The 25,583-nt window shown below is 44.5% G+C and overlaps 1 protein-coding gene across 1 annotated transcript in view; it reads right to left on the bottom strand.

Annotated features, from left to right (window-relative positions):
* LOC115466276 (meiosis-specific coiled-coil domain-containing protein MEIOC-like) overlaps positions 1-22,465 on the bottom strand; it is a 65,013-nt gene extending 42,548 nt beyond the window's left edge. The window contains 4 exon segments of the mRNA XM_030197436.1: positions 7,720-7,818; positions 12,388-12,436; positions 12,439-12,548; positions 22,386-22,465. Coding sequence (XP_030053296.1) covers positions 7,720-7,818; positions 12,388-12,436; positions 12,439-12,526 — 236 coding nt within the window. The 5' untranslated portion in view covers positions 12,527-12,548; positions 22,386-22,465.
* Positions 22,466-25,583: the final 3,118 nt, after the last annotated feature.

A 25,583-nucleotide genomic window follows, 5' to 3' on the forward strand; every position in this document is an offset into this window, starting at 1 on the left:
ATGCACATTACTTTCTACTGAAATCTCATCGCCTAATTTTCAAAGGGAAAATACATGCACATCTTTCCTTTGCCTTTGAAAATTAGGTATAAGGTCCATGAGCAAATTAGTTCATTACCGTACCTTAAAAGTTTAGTGCATAATAAATTGATTTTTATACACATGAATTAAAGCACGTTAATTCAATTACCATGCATAAAAAGTTTTAATACGCATTAAACATGTATCATTAAAATGAATATATGAAACACAAAATATCTTAAAATTGGGATGAAAGGCCAAATGAACTGAAAACAAACCAAAAATGTTTGCCCTGTGCACGTCCCTTGCATTTTGCATCTAGGCAAGAAGTTTGAAAAAATTTCCCACTAAGGTTTAAGCCTCTGTTTTTCATATCTCCAAGTTTCAAATGAAAGCACACTGCTAGTAAAGGCAATATAACCCATAATGCCCCCCCTTTTTAAAAAAAATCTATCACAGAGTTCATATTTTGGAAATATTGGGATCCATTTGGAAGGTTGGCAATAGAGTATAGGAGACTTGACTTGTACCAGAATTATAATTTAGTGCATAAGTTACTAGTTACCCGCTGATCCAATTACAGTACATCTAATGCCTTGTGTAACAATGAAATTTTCAACTACACTTGATCAATTATCATCACTGTATGGTGAAGTTTTATAGTTTTCTACTGCCACGGATGGAAATCAGATGGAACACACACCTAATACTGCCTCCCTATTTCTTTCTCATCCATTCTGTTTCACACATCCACAAAATAATCATATCATCTTATCACTAACAAAAAAAACACGTACAAGCAACCAAATCCAAGCTCTCTCAATATATAGTCGTGTTCTCTCACACAATTACACAAAGCATCACTCTCAGAGCCACCCACAACTTTTGCTACTCTGTCTCACGCACATAAAAAAGTGTCTCATTCTTGCTCACATATAGGACCTTGCGAGACTGGGAGAATGGGCGTGCAAGTGGCAGATGAAGTTCAATGTTGACAAGTGCAAAGTGATGCATGTGGGTAAGAGGAACCCGAATTATAGCTACGTCTTGCAAGGTTCCGCGTTAGGAGTTACGGATCAAGAAAGGGATCTGGGTGTCGTCGTCGATGATACGCTGAAACCTTCTGCTCAGTGTGCTGCTGCGGCTAGGAAAGCGAATAGAATGTTGGGTGTTATTAGGAAGGGTATGGAGTCCAGGTGTGCGGATGTTATAATGCCGTTGTATCGCTCCATGGTGCGACCGCACCTGGAGTATTGTGTTCAGTACTGGTCTCCGTATCTCAAAAAAGATATAGTAGAATTGGAAAAGGTACAGCGAAGGGCGACGAAAATGATAGTGGGGATGGGACGACTTTCCTATGAAGAGAGGCTGAGAAGGCTAGGGCTTTTCAGCTTGGAGAAGAGACGGCTGAGGGGAGATATGATAGAAGTGTATAAAATAATGAGTGGAATGGATCGGGTGGATGTGAAGCGACTGTTCACGCTATCCAAAAATACTAGGACTAGAGGGCATGAGTTGAAGCTACAGTGTGGTAAATTTAAAACGAATCGGAGAAAATTTTTCTTCACCCAACGTGTAATTAGACTCTGGAATTCATTGCCGGAGAACGTGGTACGGGCGGTTAGCTTGACGGAGTTTAAAAAGGGGTTAGATAGATTCCTAAAGGACAAGTCCATAGACCGCTATTAAATGGACTAGAAAAATTCCTCATTTTTAGGTATAACTTGTCTGGAATGTTTTTACGTTTGGGGAGCGTGCCAGGTGCCCTTGACCTGGATTGGCCACTGTCGGTGACAGGATGCTGGGCTAGATGGACCTTTGGTCTTTCCCAGTATGGCACTACTTATGTACTTATGTACTTATACAAACAACTTTCTCATGTAGAGCTGGTTAAGATTGGATACAGGCAATGAGCATTGAGGCCTGAAAAGGTTTCCTCCCAAACGAGTCTAAGGTTCTGGCTTCTCATCCCGGGGGCGCTGAGGCAGGAGACCGAGAGCTCTTAGCTCGTTTGAGAGCGGATTCGACTACCAAAGAGTGGTGAGGCAACTGGGCCCTCTTGAATCCAGAAGCCTTCTGAATACAATACTGCGTATCCATCTTTTTGGATGCTACTTGCACTGAGAAGGGAAATTCCCAGTTCCTCATCAGGGCAACCTTAAGGATAGGGTGCAATGGCACAGTTGCCTCACCACTCCCTTAGGAGGAGACTTATAGACCAAGACAGACATCTCTGCCCTGGGCTCCTTCTCTGTCTCCTTCTTAAATGGGATGGCCGCAGCCATCTCCCTGAAAAAACCTGTAAAAGAGCACGCCTCCGGAGTTTTTCGTCTCTCTTGAGGAGGTGAGGGATCAGATGGAATTTCATATGACTCCTCCTCCAAGAAGTAATGTGGATCGTCGTCTCATACCCATGAGCTGTTCCAATCAGACTCCTCTTCCTCTTCAGAATCAGGAGACTGAGTCTGCACTGGCCTCAACCTAGTGGAACGACATCCACACTCCAAGGAGAGTCAAGGTGCAGCCCTTCTCTCAGACTCCAGGGAAGTTTTCTCCCCTGATGTCAGAGGGGGTACTGCCTGCTCAGGCCTCGGCTCCGACACCCTGTGAGGTATCCATGTTTTGGGCATCAGTGGAGCCTCAGAGAGGGTCTGAGGCTGTTCTGCTGAGAGCACAAGCACCCTTGAAGCCAAAGCGGGAGTTCCCTGCAACAATTGCACCAGCTTCTCTCAGAGCATGCTACGGAACCGCTCATCGAGGGCGGACATCGGCAAAGGCATGGGAGCTGGATCGGAGGCAACCTGCAAAGTCATCAGTGCCAAACTGGTGACGGGGATCTGGCCGCTCAATGACTGGCGCACCGGCACCACTTCCACAGAGGGGCATTTCTCGGGTATTGGAGAGTCTGATGCCCTGGCGCTCCCGCAACTGTGCGTTGAGGAGGAACGATGCTTATGCTTCCTGGTCTTCACTAGATGCATAAAGCCTCGATTCCCTAGTGCTGATGCTGAAAATAACCATCTCCCCAGTGTCAGGTCCAATGTTGACTGGTCCCATGGCCTGCTAACAGCGCCCGGTGTCGAAGAGTGGGAGACCCACTCAATGCCAATCCACTCCCAATGGTTACTGGTGAACCAGCAGCCATGAAGGTCAATGCCACTGGTGTTGAAGATGATCATCTGGCCTTCAAAGAGCCAAAAAGCTTCTCTTGTTGAGCCAATCACACTCTCTGTGTCCTCACCTGCATATGAAGACAAAGATTACAAACAAACAGAGGGGTCTTTAAGTGAAAGAGCTGAGAAAGCCTATGTCACTTGGTGTTCTGTACTTTTAGCACTAGTTCCTGATGAAGCCTCAATTGGGGTGAAACGGCGGACTCAGTGAAAGTTAAGTGCTGCCTTTTCTCACCTTCTGGAAGAGTTAATAATGTCTATATAAATGCACAGAAAAAGAAAAAATATAAAAAGAGTGGAGTTTTTTGCCCGATGATAGAAATGGAGTATTGGTTTGAAATATTAAACTAGATCATACTAAAAGCGATGGTCCTTTAGTTTCTGAGGGCTTTTCTCCTATAAAAGGTATTTCTTCAGCAATTTTGAACGTTACAGGCTAATGCTGCTGTTTTGTTAGTATTAGGTTACCTTGATTTTGCATTAGCATTTGCTGTATCTACTATAATAAAACGCACCCTCAACGTTCTGAAGACAACGTTCTGAAGCCATCAACTCACTCCCTGAAGGGTTCGTTACTTCATGGTGGTGAAGCAATCCAACTCATCACCATGTCTCTCTGCCCCGCCCTCGCGTCAAACGTCATGACGTCGAGGGCGGAACACAGACAAATGGCAAGAAGGGAGGAGCATCCAGCAGCAGATGTGCACCACGACACCGAAAGCAACCAACCCTCTTCCGTTCACAAGACACACCCTGAAGTGTGTTTAACTCCGACTCCGCCTTTGCACCGCCCCCTTATGCGCAAGACAAGTACAGGACACGCCCATCCACCCACTCTTTGCGTCACTGACCCGCCAAACTGACGAATAATGGCTGTGCCTCCGGCAAATCCTGGATTAGCACCACGAGACCGAAAGCAACCGACCCTCTTCCGTTCAGAAGACCCGCCCTGAAGTGTGTTTATTCTGAAAAGACAGAAAGAAAGCGCGAAACACAGCTACTCCGACTCCGCCTTTGCACCGCCCCCGCAAGCCAAGAACAGGACACGCCCCTCCACCCACTCTTCGCGTCACTGACCCGCCAACCTGACGAAGAATGGCTGTGCCTCCGGCAACTCCTGGATTAGTGGCAAGGACAGGAGATGGAGTGGCCCCAAGGAGGTCAGATTGATAACAGGAGAAGAAGGTACGAGCCTATTATATGTCAAAAGTACACCCAAAACAATAGCAAACGAAAGAAGAAAACACAAAGCTGCACTGTTACAAAAAAAAAAAAAACTCCAGCCACGCCGAGCCCCCTCCAAGCCCACGATCACCCCCCTCAATCATTAACACCCCCCCATCACTCTGTCCAACAGACACTCATTCCAGCACCCCTGCCACTGAAACAAAAAAAAAACACCAGCAAAGATTTTAAAAAAAACAAAAACTGCACTCTTACAAACACACAACCCCCCCCCTAGCGATGGTGACCACCCTCCAAGCCCCCCCCCAACGACCTCTCCCAGTAAAGAAGCATCAACCCTGTCAGCACACACACTGATGAAAGATCCAAGTTCCCTCCCTCCCTGTCCATTGCAACTGATGCAAAATCCAATTTCCCCCCCCCCCCCCCCCCCCATTTCACACACACAGTGCTGCAGGACATCAGTACATGGACACTCACTCTCTCTCTCTCTCTCTCTGTATCACACAATCAATCACTGACACCCCCCCAGCAATGTTGACCCCCAACTCTATCACTTTCTCACACAGACACTCATTCCAGCACCCCCCTCCAAAAAAAGCAAACAATAAAAATTAAAACTGCACTCTTACAAACAGCCAACAGAGATGGAGTCTCAAACTCTCTGTGACACACAATCGCACACGCACTCTCTCTCTCTCTGACACAGTCACCCTCACAGACATACACACTAGAGGAAAACCTGGCTAGCACCCGTTTCATTTGTTTCGGAAACGGGCCTTTTATACTACTTTTCTCATATTGTCGTGAAGGGTCATGATCTGGCCCAAGGCACCCAAATGCACCAGTTGTGCGGGTCTGTGAGTGAAATAACGCTGTGATATTTGGTGCACTGCTTGAAGCCACTGAGCTTTCTGGGACATTGAAAAAAGAATTTTGGCTAAATTAAACTCCTCAATCTTGAACTATTAAAAAAGGGGAAGCAGTCAAATTGAGGTCAGGGCTGTGGCCTAATCGTGCAGCCAATCGCGAAAAATAAAGGAAACCAAAAAAAAAACCCCAAAATAGAGAAAACATACAAGGAAGTGAGGATAATTACCTGCAGGGGAAGGCAATCGCAATAGCAAAACATTTTTTGAAAAGCGCAGCACGAAGAGAACAGTGGCCAATGTGACACAGCTTTTTAAAAAGGGTTCTACAGGTGATCCAGGAAATTACAGACCGGTAAGCCTGACGTCGGTGCTGGGCAAAACAGTGGAAACTATTGTAAAGAACAAAATTATGGAACATGTAGACAAATATGGTTTAATGGGACAGAGTCAGCATGGGTTTAGCCAAGGGAAGTCTTGCCTCATGAGAAAATTAAAATCATGGGAGGCAAGGTTCTGGTGTGGATTAGGAATTGGTCATTGGACAGAAAACAGAGGGTAGGGTTAAATGGTCATTTTTCTCAATAGAGGAGGGTGAACAGTGGAGTGCCGAAGGGATCAGTACTAGGACTAGTGCTATTGAACATATTTATAAATGATATGGAAATCGGAACGACAAGTGAGGTGATTAAATTTGCAGATGACACAAAACTATTCAAGGCTGTTAAAACCAGGGGCGTATCTGCGTGGGGCCTAAGGGGCCTGGGCCCCCGCAGATTTTGCCCTGGACCCCCCTACCGCCATCAACTCTCCCCCGCTGCCGTTCTTACTTTTGCTGGCGGGGGACCCCAACCCCCGCCAGCCGAGGTCTGCTTCCACCTGCCGCTGCCGTAAAAACATCTTCTTCAGCCGGCGGGGGACCCCAAACCCCCGCCAGCCGCCCCGCGGTGTTTAAAATTCATCTTCGGCCTCCGTGGCCGTGCTGCTGTGATAGGCGCTGTTGAAATCCACTTCGGAGTCTGACGTCGTTGTACGTTGTACGTGCTGCGACGTCAGACTCCGAAGTGGATTTCAACAGCGCCTATCACAGCAGCACGGCCACGGAGGCCGAAGATGAATTTTAAACACCGCGGGGCGGCTGGTGGGGGTTTGGGGTCCCCCGCCGGCTGAAGAAGATGTTTTTACGGCAGCGGCAGGTGGAAGCAGACCTCGGCTGGCGGGGGTTGGGGTCCCCCGCCAGCAAAAGTAAGAACGGCAGCGGGGGAGGGTTGGCGGCGGGAGGGGGGTGGAGAGAGTCATTGGTGGCGGTGGGGGGGGGGCGGCGGGGGGGGGGGCTAAAATGTGCCCCCTCCCTCTGGCTCTGGCCCCCCCTACCGCCGGAGTCCAGATACGCCCCTGGTTAAAACGTGTGTGAACTGTGAAATTTTGCAGGAAGACCTTAGGAAATTGGAAGACTGGGCATCCAAATGGTAGATGAAATTTAATGTGGACAAATGCAAGGTAATGCACATTGGAAAGAATAATCCAAATCATACTTACCTGATGCTAAGGTCCAGCTTGGGGGTCAGCACTCAAGAAAAAGATCTAGGTGTCACTGTAGATAATACGCTGAAACCTTTTGTGGCGGCAGCCAAAAAAAGCAAACAGGATGCTAGGAATTATTAGGAAAGGGATGGTGAGTAAGACTGAAAATACTACAATGCTTCTGTATCGCTCCATGGTGCGACTACACCTTCAGTATTGCGTTCAGTTCTGGTTCACTCAACAAATAGTTAAGCTATGGAACTCTTTGCCGGAGGATGTGGTAACAGCAGTTAGCGTATCTGGGTTAAAAACGTTTTGGACAATTTCCTGGAGGAAAAGTCCATAGTTTGCTATTGAGACAGACATGGGGAAGCAACGGCTTGCCCCAGGATTGATAGCATGGAATGTTGCTACTAATTGGGTTTCTGCCAGGTACTTGTGATCTGGCTTGGCCACTGTTTGGAAACAGGATACTGGGCTAGATAGAACATTGGTCTGACCCAGTATGGCTACTCTTATGTTCTTATGTACTATGCAAACGCATCCTCTCAGCTCTGCAGAAAAAAAGGAGACTGAGGGACCCGGACTAGAACGTCGAACAGGAAGGCACCAGCATATATATACTGTGGGATGCTGCTAGCGAATCAGCATCTGCACTGGGGCTCCGTCGGATGATGCCATCCACATGTGGGAATAACACGACCTGCTTGTCCTCGAAGAATTTCTTTCAACTAAAATTATTTTTAGATTTTTACTGCACAATTTAAAGCTTCTGCAGAGAGAAAATAATTACAGTACATCTGGGAAATAAATGTAAGCATTTATATAAACCTGTTAGTTGTATATGAAGAACACATTGCAGAAAGAGAACGAATATGCACATTTGGAATAAAGCAAGTTCAAAATCTATACAATTATTTTTTGTAAAAATCACTTTGCAAATTTACCAATCTGTAACAGGATCCAACTTCTTTGCTTCCTCTAGAGTATTAGAGACTAAGCCAATCACATCAGGGCCATTTCCAGAAGAAAGATTTCCTGGTGCACTATGGGGGAGGGGGGTGGGAGAGAGGGAAGAGAAAGAGTAAGAACATAAAATAAGCCATGCTGAATCAAATAAAGTTCCATCAAGCCTAGCATCCTGTTTTGGATGGTAGTCTGGCCAAGCTACAAGTACCTGGCAGATTCTAAAAAGCAAAACACTTGCAAGTTTACCTAATATTCTGACTTAAAGTCTATGCGTTTTGTTTATCATGGAGTCTGTGCAAATCAATTCAGTTTTTCCTCCAAGCTTCTTTAAAACCTTACTAGGGGGCCCTTTTAATGAGCCGCATAGGCGCCTACACGTGCCCAGTGTGCGTCAATTTGGAATTACGGCCCGGCTACCGCATGGCCCAGGCGGTAATTTCATTTTTTACATGTGGCCACTATGCGCGACTGAAAATAATTTTTATTTTCTAGCATGCGGCACTAACCAGGCACTAAAAAACATTCAACGCGCGTAGATCATTACCTCCCGGTTAACACGCGAGACCTTACCTCTAAGTCAATAGGTGGCAGTAAGGTCTCAGACCCAAAATGGATACCGCACCAATTTTCATTTTGCCGCATATCCATTTTCGGACAAAATTGTTAAAAAAAGGTATTTTTTTACAGGTGCGCTGAAAAATGGATCTGCGCGTGTCCAAAACACGCGCTTACACTAGCGCAGGCCATTTTTCAGCACACCTTAGTAAAAGGACCCCTATGTTTGTTACTATGACCATATCTTCTGACACCAGATTCCACAGCATATTTCTGTACTGCATGAACAATTACTTTCTACAATTTGTTTTCAATCTACTGGTTGTTAGATTGTCCTTCTGTCTGTCTTACCCTTATCCCTTGTTGGTCCTGTCTGTCTGTCCTGATTTAGATTGTAAGCTCTTTTGAGCAGGGACTGTCTTTTCTTTGTGTTCAATTGTGAAGCGCTGCGTACGACTGGTAGCGCTACAGAAATGATTTATAGTAATAGTAGCTGTTAGTTTCATAGAGTGCCCTCTTGCTTTAGTGCTGTTTGAAATATTAAACCACCCCTATTTAACCATTCTACTCACTCCTGATTTTATAAACTGCTGTCATCTGCCTTTTCATTTGTCTCTTTTCCAACCTGAAAAACCATAACCTGTTCAGACTTTCTAATTTCTATTGACCTTCACTGAACCTTTGAAATCTTCTACATCCTTTTTGAGATGGAGCAAACAGAACTGCACAAAGCACTACATTTTATAATGGCACCTAAAAAAAAAAATCAGTGCCAGAAAAACAGCGCTTAGCACTATTCTATAAACAGCGCTTAAATTTAGGCGCTGTTTAGAACATAGCGCTTACAGCCAGGAACCGAAACTACATTTAGGCGTGATCATTTACACCAACGAAACCTTGGTGCAAATCCGTGCACCTAAATTAGGTGTGGATCCCCTTTATTCTATAACAATAAGCATGAATTAAAGGAACATCCCTGATCCACCCATGCCCCTACCATGGCCATACCTCCTTTTTGGACCCACCTAAATTTACGCTCATAAATTTTAATGAATTCCAATTAGCACCAATAATTGCTTAAGATCAATTATCCGTGCTAATTGGCTCATTCAGTTAAACTGAATGTGCAAATTGTGTACATACTCAAATTTATGCACACAATTTTTTAGCGCTTTTTATAAAATTCGTCTATGTGACAGGGGGTCTAATTCGGAAGGACATTCCAAGTGCGGCTCCTGTCTGTATTTTGATACATCAATTGAGTGCACAGAATTCACCAACCCTAGAGATGGGAGGACCTACAAGTTGCGATCTGACACAACATGTGCATCGGAGTACGTTGTGTATGTGTTACAATGCCCCTGTATGCCCCTCCAAAGGGACACTACCTTGTAGTGGTGGAGGGGCTTCTGTGTTTCAATGACTCAGAGGGCTATGCTGAAGGGTTACCCATATCAGACAGGCCTCTGAGGAGAAACCAGACAAAGAGTGTCCCAAACTAGGGAGAGTGGAAAGATGGCGACCTGAAGCTCGTACGCTCAACGGCCCAGCTGTCCTCTGACGTTCTGTCTTTGTTTACTTGAAATTTCCTCTGAAAGGAAGGGGACAATGGGGGGGGGGGTCAACCACCGATGGCCAGCGTTTTGTCCCCTGTGCAGCAAGTGTGGGACCGCTGCGCGACGAGCTGCCCACAGATGACTGGGTTGGTGAGACCTTTGATTAGTGCCGGCGAAGGAGCGTCAATGCTCTTGGACCTGGAAACAACTTCATCGCTCCCAAATCATTTAACCGCCATGTCCAAAGGAGTGGAGGATTGAGTTAGGAGTCTATGCTGAAACGGAAGTCGTTTACAGCTGAACCCATGTCGGCGGTGCCACTCCTAAACCCGTAAGAGCTATCAGCTTGGAGTTTTTGGCTCCCGTGGAGGTTACATTGAATATCATCTGGAAGGCGCTCCAGGATCTAACGGTGGTAGTAAATAATTTTGCTTCAGATATAATTTTATTAGTGTGCCACATGGATAACCTAATCGAATCCTTTGAGAATGAAAAATTGATACAGCAAATGAAGTTCTACAGGAGTAGGAAACGGTTAAGATTTTGAAAATAATAATAGACCAGAAATTTTTGAACAAAATGAATATTATTACAGATGATTAATATCGAGATTGTTGTTTTCCCAGAGTTCTGGGTATGACTCCTAAAGTTTTTTCCTCTGAAGTGATTCCTCTTAGTATATTAATTCAAAAGGAGTGAAGCCTGTGAAACTGGGATTACCTTAATGAGTGGGAATTGGATTTGAGACTCAAGTGTTTGTATTGTTAAATAATTTCTGGTTTTAAAAGAGAAAAAAATGAAATCAGGTGTATTATTTCCACTAATATTGGATAATAAGTATGTTTCCAACGAAATAAATTGACTATACACCGTTTTGGGTTTGAAGAAGCCAACCAGACAATCAATGTGGAATAATGATTCAGATAAATAATAACTGGGGATAAACAGGTTAATACAACGTTTTCTTTGTTTACTGTTGTTTAATTGATCTCCTTGTCTTGTTTCACTCTCCTTATTTTGTGGTCTAAGGAAGAGTATAGAATTACCTGATTGAAATAATTCTTGTGTGTTATTTTCTCTGTATTTCTGGCAAGTTATTTTAGTGCTTGTAAAATTGTTGTTTTTTATTTATAACAAATTAATGTCCCTGTATGAATTGGTACGTGGGAAAAACCCAGCGTAAATTTTCTATCTGGTTGAGTGAACATAAATCTTGTGAAGGAGAATGGAGGAAAGGCAGAAGGGTGGTGGAGGGACCTGGAGTGACCAGGCATACCGCCCCTAAAGGCGGCACCGCTCAGCTGCACACCCCAAAGCTCAACTGAACCGACAGACCCAGAACAGCTGCAACAGATGAGACCAGGAGCTCATGAGAGATCATCCATCCGCCTGCTGGAGATAGACAATACTGACTGACGAGGAAGCATTCCATCCTATAAGGCAGTGCAGTTCAGCTTTCTCTATCTCCACCTCTTGGTAAATGGTCACAACCCACAAGTCTCTGGATTCATCTCCTGCTGATGCTAAGGAAATAATGTCATTTTAATGCTAGGACCCTGAAGCAGGAATTTGTCAAAACATAGCCTGTTGGGTCAACAATAAAATTTATAAACATAGTAACATAGTAGATGACGGCAGAAAAAGACCTGCATGGTCCATCCAGTCTGCCCAACAAGATAACTCATATTTGCTGCTTTTTGTGTATACCCTACTTTGATTTGTACCTGTGCTCTTCAGGGCACAGACCATATAAGTCTGCCCAGCACTATCCCCGCCTCCCAACCACCAGCCCCGTCTCCCGATCTTGACTAAGCTCCTGAGGTGTGGTTCCAGTGACATTGCTAAGCCCTTGGCTGTCTCTGCTTTTTGCTGTTTGTTTTCTGCAGAACATTCTTCTTGTTCTTCTGTTTTTCTCTTCTTATGATCATTTAAAGCATTCTTAAACCAGCAAGTCTTTTGGTGCTAGATCCGCTCCTATTTAACTTAATTTTAAATGATTTTAAAAAGTACAGCGACAGCAGTATAGTCCATTTTTGCTGCTGTCAATTCATTGTTGTTTGCCTTGCTCTGGATCAGTACTAGAAAATTGGGGCTTTTATGGCCATAGTAAAAATGGCCAAGAGAGTAACATGCATAAGGGAGAGCTAAGGCCATTTGTTATCGCTTAGTAAAAGGACCCCTAACTTACCCCCCCGCCCCCGCAATAACGGCGCCAGCATTAGCGCACGGCAGCCGCTAGCGTGGCTTAGTAAACCAGGGGGGGGGGGGTTATATTACATAATGTTGATTTATATACTGGAAATCTTTTACATTTGATACCAGTTGTTTTAAATATATTAACCATATGGTTGTGCATAATGCCCAATTGTCATTACGGCAAGAAATCCAATTGTAGCTATTATGTGGCTAAGTGATTTTCCAGTTTATCAAATGTTGAACAAGAAAAGAAATATCAATATTCAAAGTAGACTCTGGAAAAGTAAAATAAAAACTGTTTCAAATTATCAGTAATATTATAAAGCTACTAATTCCTACCTTTTTTTTGTAAAATCTTGTAAATGAGACAATCCAGAGGAATCATCCCACAAACCGACCAATTACTATATAAACGGGATGACTCCAGAGGTGGAGACATACAAGCAATTCCAAATGGAGAAAACAGATGGGTATCCATTTCTTTCTTTCTTCAGATTTACCTACACAGGGAAAGAAATAAAGTTAAAACAATGAAATCTGTAGTTGAGAGGAATCAAAAACTACTCTTCTAGGGGATAAGCAGCACGGAAGTCTGTCTTTTGGAATCCTGCAAAATACTTATAATCTTGATTGTCTACTCTAGAAACAGGATACTGGGCTTGATGGGTCTTCAGACCTGACTAGGAAGCTGATGGAGACAGCTACTGTGAACAGCTTTACTCTAGCCATTTCTCATGGGGGGGGGGGGGGGGGGGGGGGGAAGATGGTTATTTCACGCGTTTTTCATTTTGTTCACTCTTCTCTGTACCTTTTCTAATTGCACCATATCTTTTGTGAGATGTGGCCAGGGGCGTAGACAGACCTCAAGGTGGGAGGGGGCAGAGACCAAGGTGGGAGGCACATTTTGGTAGCTGCCCCCCTCCGCCACCTCGCCCCCCACTGCCGCTGCAAATACCTTGGCTGGCAGGCAGGGGTCCCCAACCCCCGACAGCTGAAGACTTCATCCAGCGCTGGTCTCCGGCACCGCCGCATTGCCTGCCCTGCTCTCTCTTCCCCTCACATCCGGCACACTCCTTTTACTGAAACTGAGCCTGCTCGATTTCACTAAAAGGAATGTGCCCGACGTGAGGGGAAGAGAGAGTAGGGCAGGCAATGCAGCGGTGCTGCCGCAGACCAGCGCTAGATGAAGTCTTCAGCTGGCGGGGGGCTGGGGATCCCCACCAGACAACCAGGGGCCCAGAGCACATTTAGGGGGGCCCAGGCCCCTGTGGTCCCACCTAGCTATGCCACTGGATGTGATGACCAGAATTACACACAATACTTAAGGTGCAGTTGCACCTTGGAACAATGCAAAAGCAATGATATTCCTGGATGTATTCTCCATTTGATTCTTAATAATTCTTAACATTCTATTTGTTTTCTTGGCTGCTCCCGCCAAGAAGCAGGCAGAGGATTTCAATATATTATCCATGATTATACTTAGATCCTTGAACAGTTTAGGTTTATTAAAAAATATTTCTATGCCACCTTTTATAATCCTAATATGTAGTCTTGTATTGTATAGCTATAGATTGGATTGCTCTTTCCTATGTGCATCACTTTGCATTTGTCCTCATTTAATTTCATCTGCCATTTAGATGACCAGTCTTCCAGTTACTGCAAGGGCCTCTTGTAAATGTCACACTCCTTTTGTGATTTTACAACTTTGAATAATTTTTTGTCATCTGCAAATTTGATCTCTGCACTTGTTTTTCCTATTCCAAAGTTTCATGATTAACAAGGGGTTGCCCTCCCGCTTAGCAAGGCAAATGTCTAGGTGGCTTACATGCTAAAACTTACATTAAAATAGTACAACAAATATTTACAATGACAGCACATGACTCAAAAGGGTAAGAGGGTAGAACTAAAATGTGGATAGGAAAGAGGGAGGAGAAAAGGGGAAGGAAGTGCTTTAAGATTGTACAGTTAGTCAGGTTCAATCTGCACGGTCACTGAGTAGGGAATACTGAATACACATGCAATATCTACTTGAAAATCAAAAACATGTGCAGTCTCCTTCTTCTGACCTAAATACATCCCCCCCCCCCCCCCCCCCCCACACACGTCTTTTTTTTAACCCTGCTTAAAGTATGCATACTGTAAAGTCAAGTGCATACTTTTAATAATGCAGTAGAATGCAATTTTCAGCCAATCCATTGCACCAGGGTAAAAAGCTCTGAAAACTGTTCTCATAACACTGCAAATATGCAGTTTCCTATAGGTGTTAGGCTTTACTTTGGGCATAACACCCTAGGCTTGGAATAAACTTCCTGAGCCCATAAGCCAAGTCCCCCTCCCTGCCCATCTTCAAATCCTTGCTCAAAGCTCACCTCTTCAATGTCACCTTCGGCACCTAACCATTATACCTCTATTCAGGAAATCTAGACTGCCCCAATTTGATTATCTGCACATTTTGTCCATTAGATTGTAAGCTCCTTTGAGCAGGGACTGTCCTTCTTTGTTGAACTGTACGGCGCTGCGTAACCCTAGTAGCGCTTTAGAAATGTTAAGTAGAAGTAGTAGTAATTCATGCCTTAGTATAGTTGAACTTAGTGCTGCCACGAGCTATGATTTGCAGACTGCAGATAGTTCAGCCAACCAAGGTAACAAAGTTTAACGGGATTCCAAAACAATTCCAATTCTGTCCTTGTGAGAGGAAAGAAGTGGAAGATTTGCCACATTACCGCAACTGCTGCTGACTGTCCATCCACACAAGGACAGTTACACTGGTAGTAGGTGCATATTGGCCAACTGGTTCTGCCTTCCAAATCTTTCTTTTTTTTTTTTCCTCACTGTACTCCTCTTATACTGCTTCAACTGTCTTCCCCCCTGATTAATTAGCAATATTGTGATACCAAACTGTGGAGGAGTGGCCTAGTGGTTAGGGTGGTGGACTTTGGTCCTGAGGAACTGAGTTCGATTCCCACTTCAGGCACAGGCAGCTCCTTGTGACTCTGAGCAAGTCACTTAACCCTCCATTGCCCCAGGTACAAATAAGTACCTGTATATACTATGTAAACCCCACAGAAAGGCAGCATATCAAGTCCCAGTTCCCTTTCCCTATTTGAGATTCTAGATGGAATGTTAATGTTGCTATTCCACTAGCAACATTCCACGTAGAAGCCTGCCTGCCCTTGCAGATCAGTAACGTGGCCGCACAGGCTTCTGTTTCTGTGAGTCTGACGTCCTGCACGTTCGTGCAGGACGTCAGACTCACAGAAACAGAAGCCTGCGCGGCTGCAAGGGCAGGCTTCTACATGGAATGTTGCTAGTGGAGGAGTAGCCTAGTGGTTAGGGTGGTGGACTTTGGTCCTGGGGAACTGAGGAACTGAATTCGATTCCCACTTCAGGCACAGGCAGCTCCTTGTGACTCTGGGCAAGTCACTTAACCCTCCATTGCCCCATGTAAGCCGCATTGAGCCTGCCATGAGTGGGAAAGCGCAGGGTACAAATGTAACAAAAATAAAATAGATACTATTGGAGATTCTACATGGAATGTTGCTACTATTGGAGATTCTACATGGAATGTTGCTATTCCACTAGCAACATTCCATGTAGAAGGCTGCGCAGGCTTCTGTTTCTGTGAGTGTGCGTGCAGGACGTCAGACTCACAGAAGCAGAAGCCTGCGCGGCCACATTGGTGATCTGCAAGGGCCGACTTCTACATGGAATGTTGCTAGTGGAGGAGTAGCCTAGTGGTTAGGGTGGTGGACTTTGGTCCTGAGGAACTGAGTTCAGGCACAGGCAGCTCCTTGTGACTCTGGGCAAGTCACTTAACCCTCCATTGCCCCATGTAAGCCGCACTGAGCCTGCCATGAGTGGGAAAGCGCGGGGTACAAATGTAACAAAAAAAATATAAGGCTGCTGATTTTCTTAATATCTATTTGCTATCCATTTAATACAGCATTAGAGTCAGGTCTTGGACTTGCAAAATTGCTGACTGAATCCAATTGTTTATTGCAAAACTGTTACTCTAGGTCCTGGTTAAAGGGTGATATTGGCTAGCGCAGATTTCTGGACTTGGTGGAAATTAGGTATCATCATGTTAGTGGCATTTATTTTTATTTCTATTTCTTTCAGGTCATTCAGTGGTTGCCCTCCCCCTCCTCCCTCCCCCGTATATACTCTTACCTGTAGGGGTCACCTGATCTTCTGGGCAGCAAAATCTTCAACAGCCCTGGTGTGGGAAGGCACTTAATAAATTCAGGCTTAGAAATTTCATAGCAAACACAATACACAAACGTTAGAGTTTCTGTTAGGATACTGAAGGAACTTAGGGAGGGAAGTGGTGGCGGCTCCACTGTCTGACCTTTTCAATAATGTTCTAAAGCCAGGAGTGGTTCCAGAGGACTGGAGGAGGGCGGACATGGTCCCTCTCTACAAAGCAGAAGGAGGAGGCTGGGAACTACAGGCCAGTTAGTCTTACTTCTGTGGAGAGTAAATTAACGGAAACGCTTCTACAACAGAGGATAGAGAGGTTTCTGGAATCAAATGGATCGCAGGACACAAGGCAGTATGGTTTTATTAGAGGAAGGTCTTGTCCGACTAATCTAATTAACTTCTTTGACTGGGTAACCAAACAGTTGGGGGAGCATTGATTGTGATGTACTTGGATTTTAGCAAAGCCTTTGACACAGTTCCACACAGGCAACTGATAAACGGAGTGCCCTCGGTCTGGACCAAAAAGTGACTAACCAGGTTATAAACTGGTTAAGGGGAAGAAGACAGAAGATGATGGTAAATGGAGTTCACTCTGAAGAAAAAGATGTTACCAGCGGTGTATCATGGGGGATCAGCCCTTGGCCCAACTCTTTTTAACATCTTTATGAGTGATGTTGCGGAACAACTGACAGGTAACACTTGCCTCTTTGCAGATGATACAAAGCTCTATAATAGGCTACACAGATAGCATACTGAGGGATCTAGTGAAACTAGAAGAGTGATCTACAAATTGGCAACTAAAATTTAATGCTAAAAAAAAAAAAAGCAGGGTCATGCACTTGGGCTACAGAAACCCAAGGGAGCTATACCATTTGGGGGGGGCGGGAGAGTACTTCTCTACGTGAAAGAAGAGCAGAACTTGGGAGGTGATCATTTCTATCTTACGGTGGCCAAACAGGTAGAAAGGGTCACAGCAAAACCAGAAGGATGCTCACACAGTTAGAGGAATGGCCAGCAGGAAAAAGATGGTGATGGCTTCTCTGTATACATCATAGTCCGGCGATTCCCATAGTCAGCCTTCTGACAGCATCGGGGCCTCTCCTCAGGCACGTCCCACCTACTCTAATGCAACTTCCTGTTTTCCGCAGAGGTGGGACGCGCCTGAGGAGAGGCCCCAACGCTGGCAGAAGGCTGACTGAATCGACAGTGCCGGAGGGAGAACGACGCTTCAGGGCAGTAGAAGTGACCACGCGGACGAGAAAGAGAGGGAGAAAGATGCAAAACTCGGGGGGGAGGGGGGAGAAAGATGCAAAACTCGGGGGGGGGGGGGGGGGGGGGAAGAAAGCGCTGGCCAAGACCAGAGTGGAAGTGAGCCTATCTAGTCCATTGTAAGCAAGGAAGCCCATTTGGTTAATCTGTTTCCACTTTCCACCCCCCTCCTCCCCTGCGCAGCCGTCATTTCAGTTCACTAAAAACAAAGCAAGCAAACTTATGAGATGCTGCATCCACTTTATTCTTTATTGTTGCTCCATTTTAAAAGGTGGAGAAGAAAAGAAATAACAACTGAATATCACTAAAACAGCTTCAAATATTATTGTAGATGGAAGAAACTAAAATTATAAACTCTATAGTTTGTGCTCATTTTTCTTCACTGTTCTTATATAGAGATGTCCAGATTTCAGTGAGGCTATCCTGTTTCCTGATGGGTTCACCTTAACTGTAGTTGTAATCTGCCTTCAGAAGCCTGGTGTTATAAAGATAGAATATCCTGAAATTAAATGGAAGTAGAATTAAACTCTCCTTTCATTGGGGCACATGGAATCACATCTTCATCTGTTTTGTAGATGTTTACCTTTTAGATACACAAAGGGATTATTCTGTTTTGAACGTGTTTCAGGGGCAAGTTGTTTTATAAGTCAAAATAAAATTAAATATTTTGTTTCATGCAGATCTCTTTTGTTTAAACATGACTTATATTGTGTCAAAACTGAAAAGTCTACCTCTATCTGGTCGATAATAAAAGGAACACTATCTGCCCTGAAAAGTTGTTTTGTGGCTCTACATGAGCAATTGTGATATTGAATAAATAAGTGTATGTTTGTGCCCCTAGTCATGCATCCTATGTTTATATAATCCTTTCAAGAAATCTAGTTCATTGTTTAACATTAGTGGAACATAGCCACAGAGACATGGTATGGTTGCATTTTTAATACGGTAACACTAGGGCCCAGGTTATTTTGAGTTAGTCTTCACACTGGACCAAACTTGCTTTCCTTGTGCCATCACTATCCAGCAGGATAGGCAGTGTCTTCAAAGGTGGAGGATAAAGGATTATTATTTTTTTTTAACAATAAAGAGTGACAACGTGGATGCAGCAGCTCATAGGTTTGCTTGCTTTGTTTTGAGAGTACAGCAATGACAGCTGCGTGGGGAAGGAGAAAGTGAGATGGCCTAACTGGTTTCAACATTTTGATGTCACTTGGTCTCCTGTCTATTAAACCTTCTTGGAGCTGCCAGAGGATGGACCAGGGAGATATGTGGCCCCAAGGAGGATGGGGAGAACTGAAAGAGATGGGGAAGAAGGTTAACATGGGGAGAGAGAGAAAGGTAAATGCTGGACAGGGAGGGAGAAGGACACAGAGTCAATACTGGACAGGGAGAGGATAGGAGAGGGACATTGGAAAGCAAAGAGGCAGTGCTGGAAAATGAAGAAATGGGGACACAGGGGCACTACTGAAAAGGGGAGGAGGAGATAAGGACACAGAGGGGCACCACTGGAAGGGGGAATGGAGATATGAGGACAATGGTGAAAAAAGGGCGAGATGGGGACAAAGAGGTAATGCTGGAAAAGGGAGAAGATGGTAACACAGGGGTAGTGCTGGAAAATGGGGGAAGATGGGGACACAGGGCAATGCTAGAAAAAGGGAGAGATGGGGACACCTGGACGGCAGATGCTAGAAAAGGGGGAGATGAGGAGACCAGGTAGGCTTGTGCTAACAAAAGGGGGGGAGATGGAGACACAGAAATGGCAGATGATGAACTTGGGGGTAGGATCAGGACAAGGGACAGAGAAGGGAGATGCTAGACAGGACAAATAATGGTGAAGAGGAAAGAAGGATGGTGCACTTGGAGACTGAAGAAATGTCAGGTGGGCAAAAGACCCTGTAAAGGCAGAGAGAGGAAACAGAGAAAAACAGAAAAGAGACAGTGGGACCAAAGCAAATGAGAAAATAAATTGTTCAAACAGTAGAGGGGTCCGAGTGCATTTTCTTAAGTCATTTTGGATGTACTGCAGCACAGATTTTGATGGGTAGAATTAGGGACTGCAATTCCCATATGAATTTGGGATGTGAGTTCACACTAGGACTGGATCGCGTGGCAGCTCTATACACAGCTATTTGATAGTGGGGACGTAAAATGCAAGATCTGTGCCAAACAAATGTAGAGAAGGAAAGGAAGAAGACATGAGGTGAGGGAAGAAATGGAAAGGCCAACCTAGAAAAGAATTTGTAAGGCTGACTCATGGAACATGGAAAAAAAGACTGGGACCAGCCAAATTCTCAGACAACAAACGTAGAAATTTTTATTTAATGCCTTGTAAGGACTGAGATGAACCTGCTTTGTAAAATGTACAGGAGAAAATGCATTTCTGTCTCTTTTTTTTAACCAGTATTGATTGCACTGTTTATAGAGTCTGGCTTCCTTGGACAAAGAGTGTGTGTGTGTGTGGGGGGGGGGGGGTCTCTATTTTAATTCTGTTGTTGTTGTTTTTTTTGTGGCTCCCTATTCTGTATTAGATTGATAGAATGGAATGTTGTCACAATTTGGGTTTCTGCCAGGTGCTTGTGACCTGGGTTGGCCACTGTTGGAAACAGGATACTGGGCTAGATGGACCATTGGTCTGACCCAGTATGGCTAATCTTATGTTTATATAGATGAGGGTCTGTCCATGTTCTGCATGTGTGAGTGAGGTGAAAGATTGTGCTAGCATGTAGTGTCTGTGTATGAATGAGTAAGTGCAGTTTGTTCCAGTTTCCCAATAGTAGGTATATTGGTGCTCTACAGTCCAGTATAATATATATAGGCACTGTTTTCTGATAGGTGGGTTAGGGCTGTTATGGTGTGGTAAGTTTTGTGTTCTAGGGCAGTCCTGGAGTACCCCCTTTGCCAGTCACCACACAAACAAAAGTCCATCTGATTTAAACAAGGTGTGTAGCAGTGGAAGGAGTATGTGTGCTATTCCTGAATATTTTTACTTTGTAGTTAAGAAGACAGGTTGCCTGCTCTGGCCAGCCCAGGGACCTCTTCTGCGTCCTGCCTCCTGATGTAACTTACTGTTTCCTTGCAGGCAGGACGCAACAGAGACAGCCTGTATTAATCATTGCCCACCATAGCACCTGAGCAACAACACAGGCAGTGCTGTCTAACTGACACCAACCGGCTCCTATTTTATAAAAGTCTGCCCCCACCCCTGAGATCAGAGCCTGGCTACGCCTCTGGAGAGAGTGGATGACATGGATGAGCCATATGAGCTTTATCTGCCATCACTTTTTGCATTTCTATGTTTCTAAATTATTGGTCACAGGCAGTTACTGTTTATGCAAGTAGTTTACCCTGCAGTAGACTCTCACTATTACAAGGAAAGTGAAAACAATGTATTTTATTTATTTTATGAAACTTAACAAATCAACATAACAAGATTTACAAAACAAAAATTAGAAAAATATACTATATATATATATATATATATATATATATAAGATTCAAACATTGAAACCCAAGCTTAGAAAAAAAAAAGTGAATTATGTCAAAGTAGAAGAAAAGGTTTGAATGATGGGTCTTCAGTGCTCATTTAAAAGTCTGGAGAGAGTTGGTTAGGGATGTTGGAGGGAAGACTGAGTTTATGACACAGGTAACTGAAAGCAGCGTCAAGAGTTGTTATTAAACAGAGTTGCGTAGGGACGGGGAGAGTAAGAAGGTTTTGGTCAGCTGAATGAAGAAATGGTGGAGTGTAGGGGATAAGAAGAATGAAAAGATAAGAAGGTGCAGAGAATAGCTTTGTCTTAAATACAAGAGTGAGAGCGAACAGGAATACTCTAAGCTAAGTCTATATTACCAATTTTCATTCAATAAGAAATCATGTGATATTAGGATAACCTATGTGCACATAACATTTATCTTTATACTCCATTGATTTTTGTATTCTACAACACTTGCCTAGACCAAAGCTGTAGTCTTACTAAGGCCAAAGCTTTTTACAGTGAGTGTAAAAGTCTAGCATTTTGAAAATTAGTTACCATCAGTGCTGCAAATACTTTAGCATAAAAACATTGGTTTTACAGTAACAGTAATTTAGACTGGATCATTTAATCCTCTTGCATACAAATGAAAACTACTATTCCACCAAGGTTAATCGACATCAAGGATCTCAGTATCTATTTGAAATATATTACCCCCAAATACTGACACAAACACACATATATATGTTTCTTTGCACAAGACAATAAGGCTTAAAGTATGTCAAACGAATGAAAAAAATAAGAAAATCCAGACCACTGCTATTTCAGCTCTACAGCCTTAGCGGCAACAAAGAGGCGTTCAGAGGGGTACAGAGTTTAGTACCACGGAACATGAACTAGAGAAAAGGTAAATCAACTGTTAAAACACGCCATACCTATAAAAGAAGTTCAGTAAGAAACTGAATTATCCGCCAAATCACAAACTTCAGCTCATAGTAAAAAAAAAACCAGCTCTTCAACATTTGCTGTTATGGGATACTTCAGTTACAGTAGCAATATAGAAACTGTTGCCATGTTATTACGATCTATGCGTCTTTCCACCAGTCTCCTCCCCCTTAAGCCCGTCTAACGATCAAAACAGGAAAAAGTATTTAGGGCAATTAACTCTCAGCTGACTACCACCAGCAACAGACGACAGGTCCTGGTGGGTTAATACTACAAAGTCAAACTAAACTGTACGACACAGCGCTTTTCAGCATAGGCTGCGGCGTTGGTATATCTCCCCAAGGCGTTTACAAGACACAAGTAGCAACAGCAACCACCACCACTGCACAAGAACAACCACCGGCTCCCCTTGCAAACGATTCAGCATTTACAATCGCTTCTCAAGCTAAATACCATTTATGCTGGTGGTGCGTCCAGCACAAAAGCTTTGCCTGACATGTTTGCTCTCCTGCTTCGTACGTATCCTGCATCAGCCATGTAATGCTCTGATGTCACGGTGGAACCAGTATGTGGAAGTACTGTGGGTAATGTAGTCCTCTCTGCGCTCCACGCCACAGCTCATGTCAACTATGTGGCACGGTAGCTACAGAAGCCTAGGATGACTTTAGATGGTTCTTATCAAACTTATATGAGAAAGAACGCTCAAAATGTTCTAACCGAGTTTGACCAAATGCAAGCTGTCTGAAACAAGAGACTGAAGGAAGGCCAGACGTCAATAAATGAACATCTCTAATGGAAGCTCTAACGAGAATATACGTGTGTGTGGCCCTTATCAACAACTATATTGAACAAGTATGGTGACCATGTTAATGTAAAGGTTGGTGCCAGTGTTTATTCAGTATTGCTGTAGATGAGTGGCACTCAATATATGTGCAATACAGTCCATCTGCTATTCAGGCCTAAACTAAACGGATCTGGATAGTGGCAATATTCAAATGCCAATTTTGTGGTCTGTCCTTACTCTCTATATAAGAAAGGGGGGCGCATAATCTGTGTGCTTAAAAAATCAATGGAAAAAGAAGTTATGCGTTCACCAGCAGCTGGTGAACATATGACATCTGCATATCGGCCTGACAACTTTCAGCTCTAGGGCTATCATCAACTTGAATTTTACACAATATTTTCAGTATTCTGACAAGCAGGGCCGGTCCTAGGGTTTCTGGCGCCCTCCTGCAGCCTATTAGTCGGCGCCAGGGTTGCCATATAAAAAAAAAATTCCCACCCAAAACAGCCCAAAAACCGCACACACCCCACCCCCGACGTCATCACCCCCACCCCTTCCGTCATCACCCCCACCCCCGCCGTCATCAACCCTGCCCCCGCCGTCATCACCCCTGCCCCCAACGTCATCGCCCCCGCCCAATACGTCAGCAACCCCCGCCCAAAACATCATAAACCCTGCCTCTGTCACCATTAGCCCCCCCCCCCCCCGCCGGCCGAAAAACCACCCCAAAACCCGCCCCCAAAAAACCAAAACCAGCCCAAAAAACCGCAACCCGCTGCGGGCAAAAGTTTCCCGCGGCGGGTTGCGGAAAACCGCCCAATTGGGCGGGAAAACTGCCCATCTGGCAACCCTGGTCGGCGCCCCTACCCATCCATGGGCGGGATTACTATGGCTCCGCCCCTATAGTAGACACACCCCTTTTACCAGCCATGGCATCATTGAAAATATACACCAGTGTAGAAGAAAAATAACCTAGCACACAGACCAGGAATTAGGAGAACACACAGTCTTGCCAACTCTGAAAAACAATGTGTTATCAAAATCTCAGAATCTACCAAACAGATCCCTATTCAGACATTTGGCCTTGCAGTCACACATGCAGAACAGAGATAGCCCTTCTTCAAATCCTTCAAAAATTAACCTGAAATCCTAAGAAGTTAGACCCTGCATGCAGCACAATACTAGAAAAACAGAAAGAAACACATTGCTATACATTGCAAAATAAGATAGTAGATGTAGCAGATGTAAATTCTCAAAGTGGACATATTACAAACACTAAAATGAAAATAAAATGATTTTTTTCTACCTTTGTTATCTGGTTCTGCTGCTGCTATCTATCCTCTTAACTCCGTTTCCAGGGCTTCCTTTCCATTTATTACTTTACTTTCCTCCCTTCTTCTTCATTTCTTGCCCTACATCCATAAGTAAAAGCTGGGTCATCCTCCGTGGAATTGACAGGAGGAGGTATAACGTGGATCCAGCTTTTGCCTATTTTCTCTATCCATGTGCAGTTTTTCTCCTCTCTTCCTTTTCCCTCATTTCATCTCCTTCATCTCTCTTCCCTCCCCTCTATGTCCAGCAGTTCCCCTCTCTCCCTGAGCCCTGCAATCCATATCCATCCATGCCCATCTGTCCCCTGCCCCCTCCATTCATCCCTATCCAGCAGTTCCCCTCTCTCCCTGAGCCCTGCCATACATGTCCAGGTCCTCTCTCCCTTGCCCTCCCGCTCCCATGTCCAACTGCCTGCCTGCCCGCTCTGGCGCCCTCTTCTCCCCCCAGCAACAAGGATCCTTTTTCTTTTATTTTAAATTTACCACCTCCGAGTCCGACCGCAGCATGGGCGTCACTGAAAGCGCTCCCCTCCCGAGTCCCGACGTCTCTAGTAGAAGCTTCCTGATTCGTTCATTCTCAGTGTCCCGCCCTCTACTAGAGACGTCGGGACTCGAGAGGGGAGCGCTTTCACTGATGCTGCTGCCCATGCGGTCGGACTCGGACGGAGCGGAGGTTAGGTAAATTTAAAATAAAAGAAAAAGGATCCTTGTGGGGGGAGAAGAGGGCGCCAGGGCGGGCAGATAAGTGGTGGTAAGCATGGCGCGGCGGCGCCCTCCAGAGGTTGGCGCCCCCCTGCCATGCTTACCTTGCTTACCATGTCGGACCGGCCCTGCTGACAAGTAAAATCTAGTTCATGACCTCGGGTTGTTAGTCAATTAATTACGTTATTGCATGTTTTAAAGAAAGCTGTACTTAAATCAAGTACTGCCTTGCAAATTTTGCTGCTTTGAACACAAAACAGATGCGCCAGCCTATGTTAACTTATTCCAGAAGTTCTTTATGCTAAAGATGAAATGCAATAATGTTCACTATGTTTATAGCACATAGATTTGTATGCTAAAATTACTTCCAGTACAGGTAGGAGTTGAACTCTCCAAAAATGTGTGTGCTAAAAGTGTGTTAGTTTGAGCTACAGTTCATAAGCACATAAGTAATGCCATACTGGGAAAAGACCAAAGGTCCATCGAGCCCAGCATCCTGTCCCCAACAGTGGCCAATCCAGGTCAAGGGTACCTCGCTAGCTACCCAAACGTACAAACATTTTATACAAGTTATACTCGAAATTGTGGATTTTTCCCAAGTCCATTTAGTAGTGGTCTATGGACTTGTCCTTTAGAAAACCGTCCAACCCCTTTTTAAACTCTGCCAAGCTAACCGACTTCACTACGTTCTCCGGCAACGAATTCCAGAGTTTATGTGACGGGTGAAGAAAATTTTCATGCTAATGCTTGCAAATCACCTGCATATGAAATAACTTTCAGTGCAGGAAAGTGTGCTAAATAATTAGTTTTTATACTTCATACTCCTAAGGAGCT

This window comes from Microcaecilia unicolor, chromosome 1 (assembly GCF_901765095.1).
Source record: "Microcaecilia unicolor chromosome 1, aMicUni1.1, whole genome shotgun sequence".
Classification (NCBI taxonomy): Eukaryota; Metazoa; Chordata; class Amphibia; order Gymnophiona; family Siphonopidae; genus Microcaecilia; species Microcaecilia unicolor.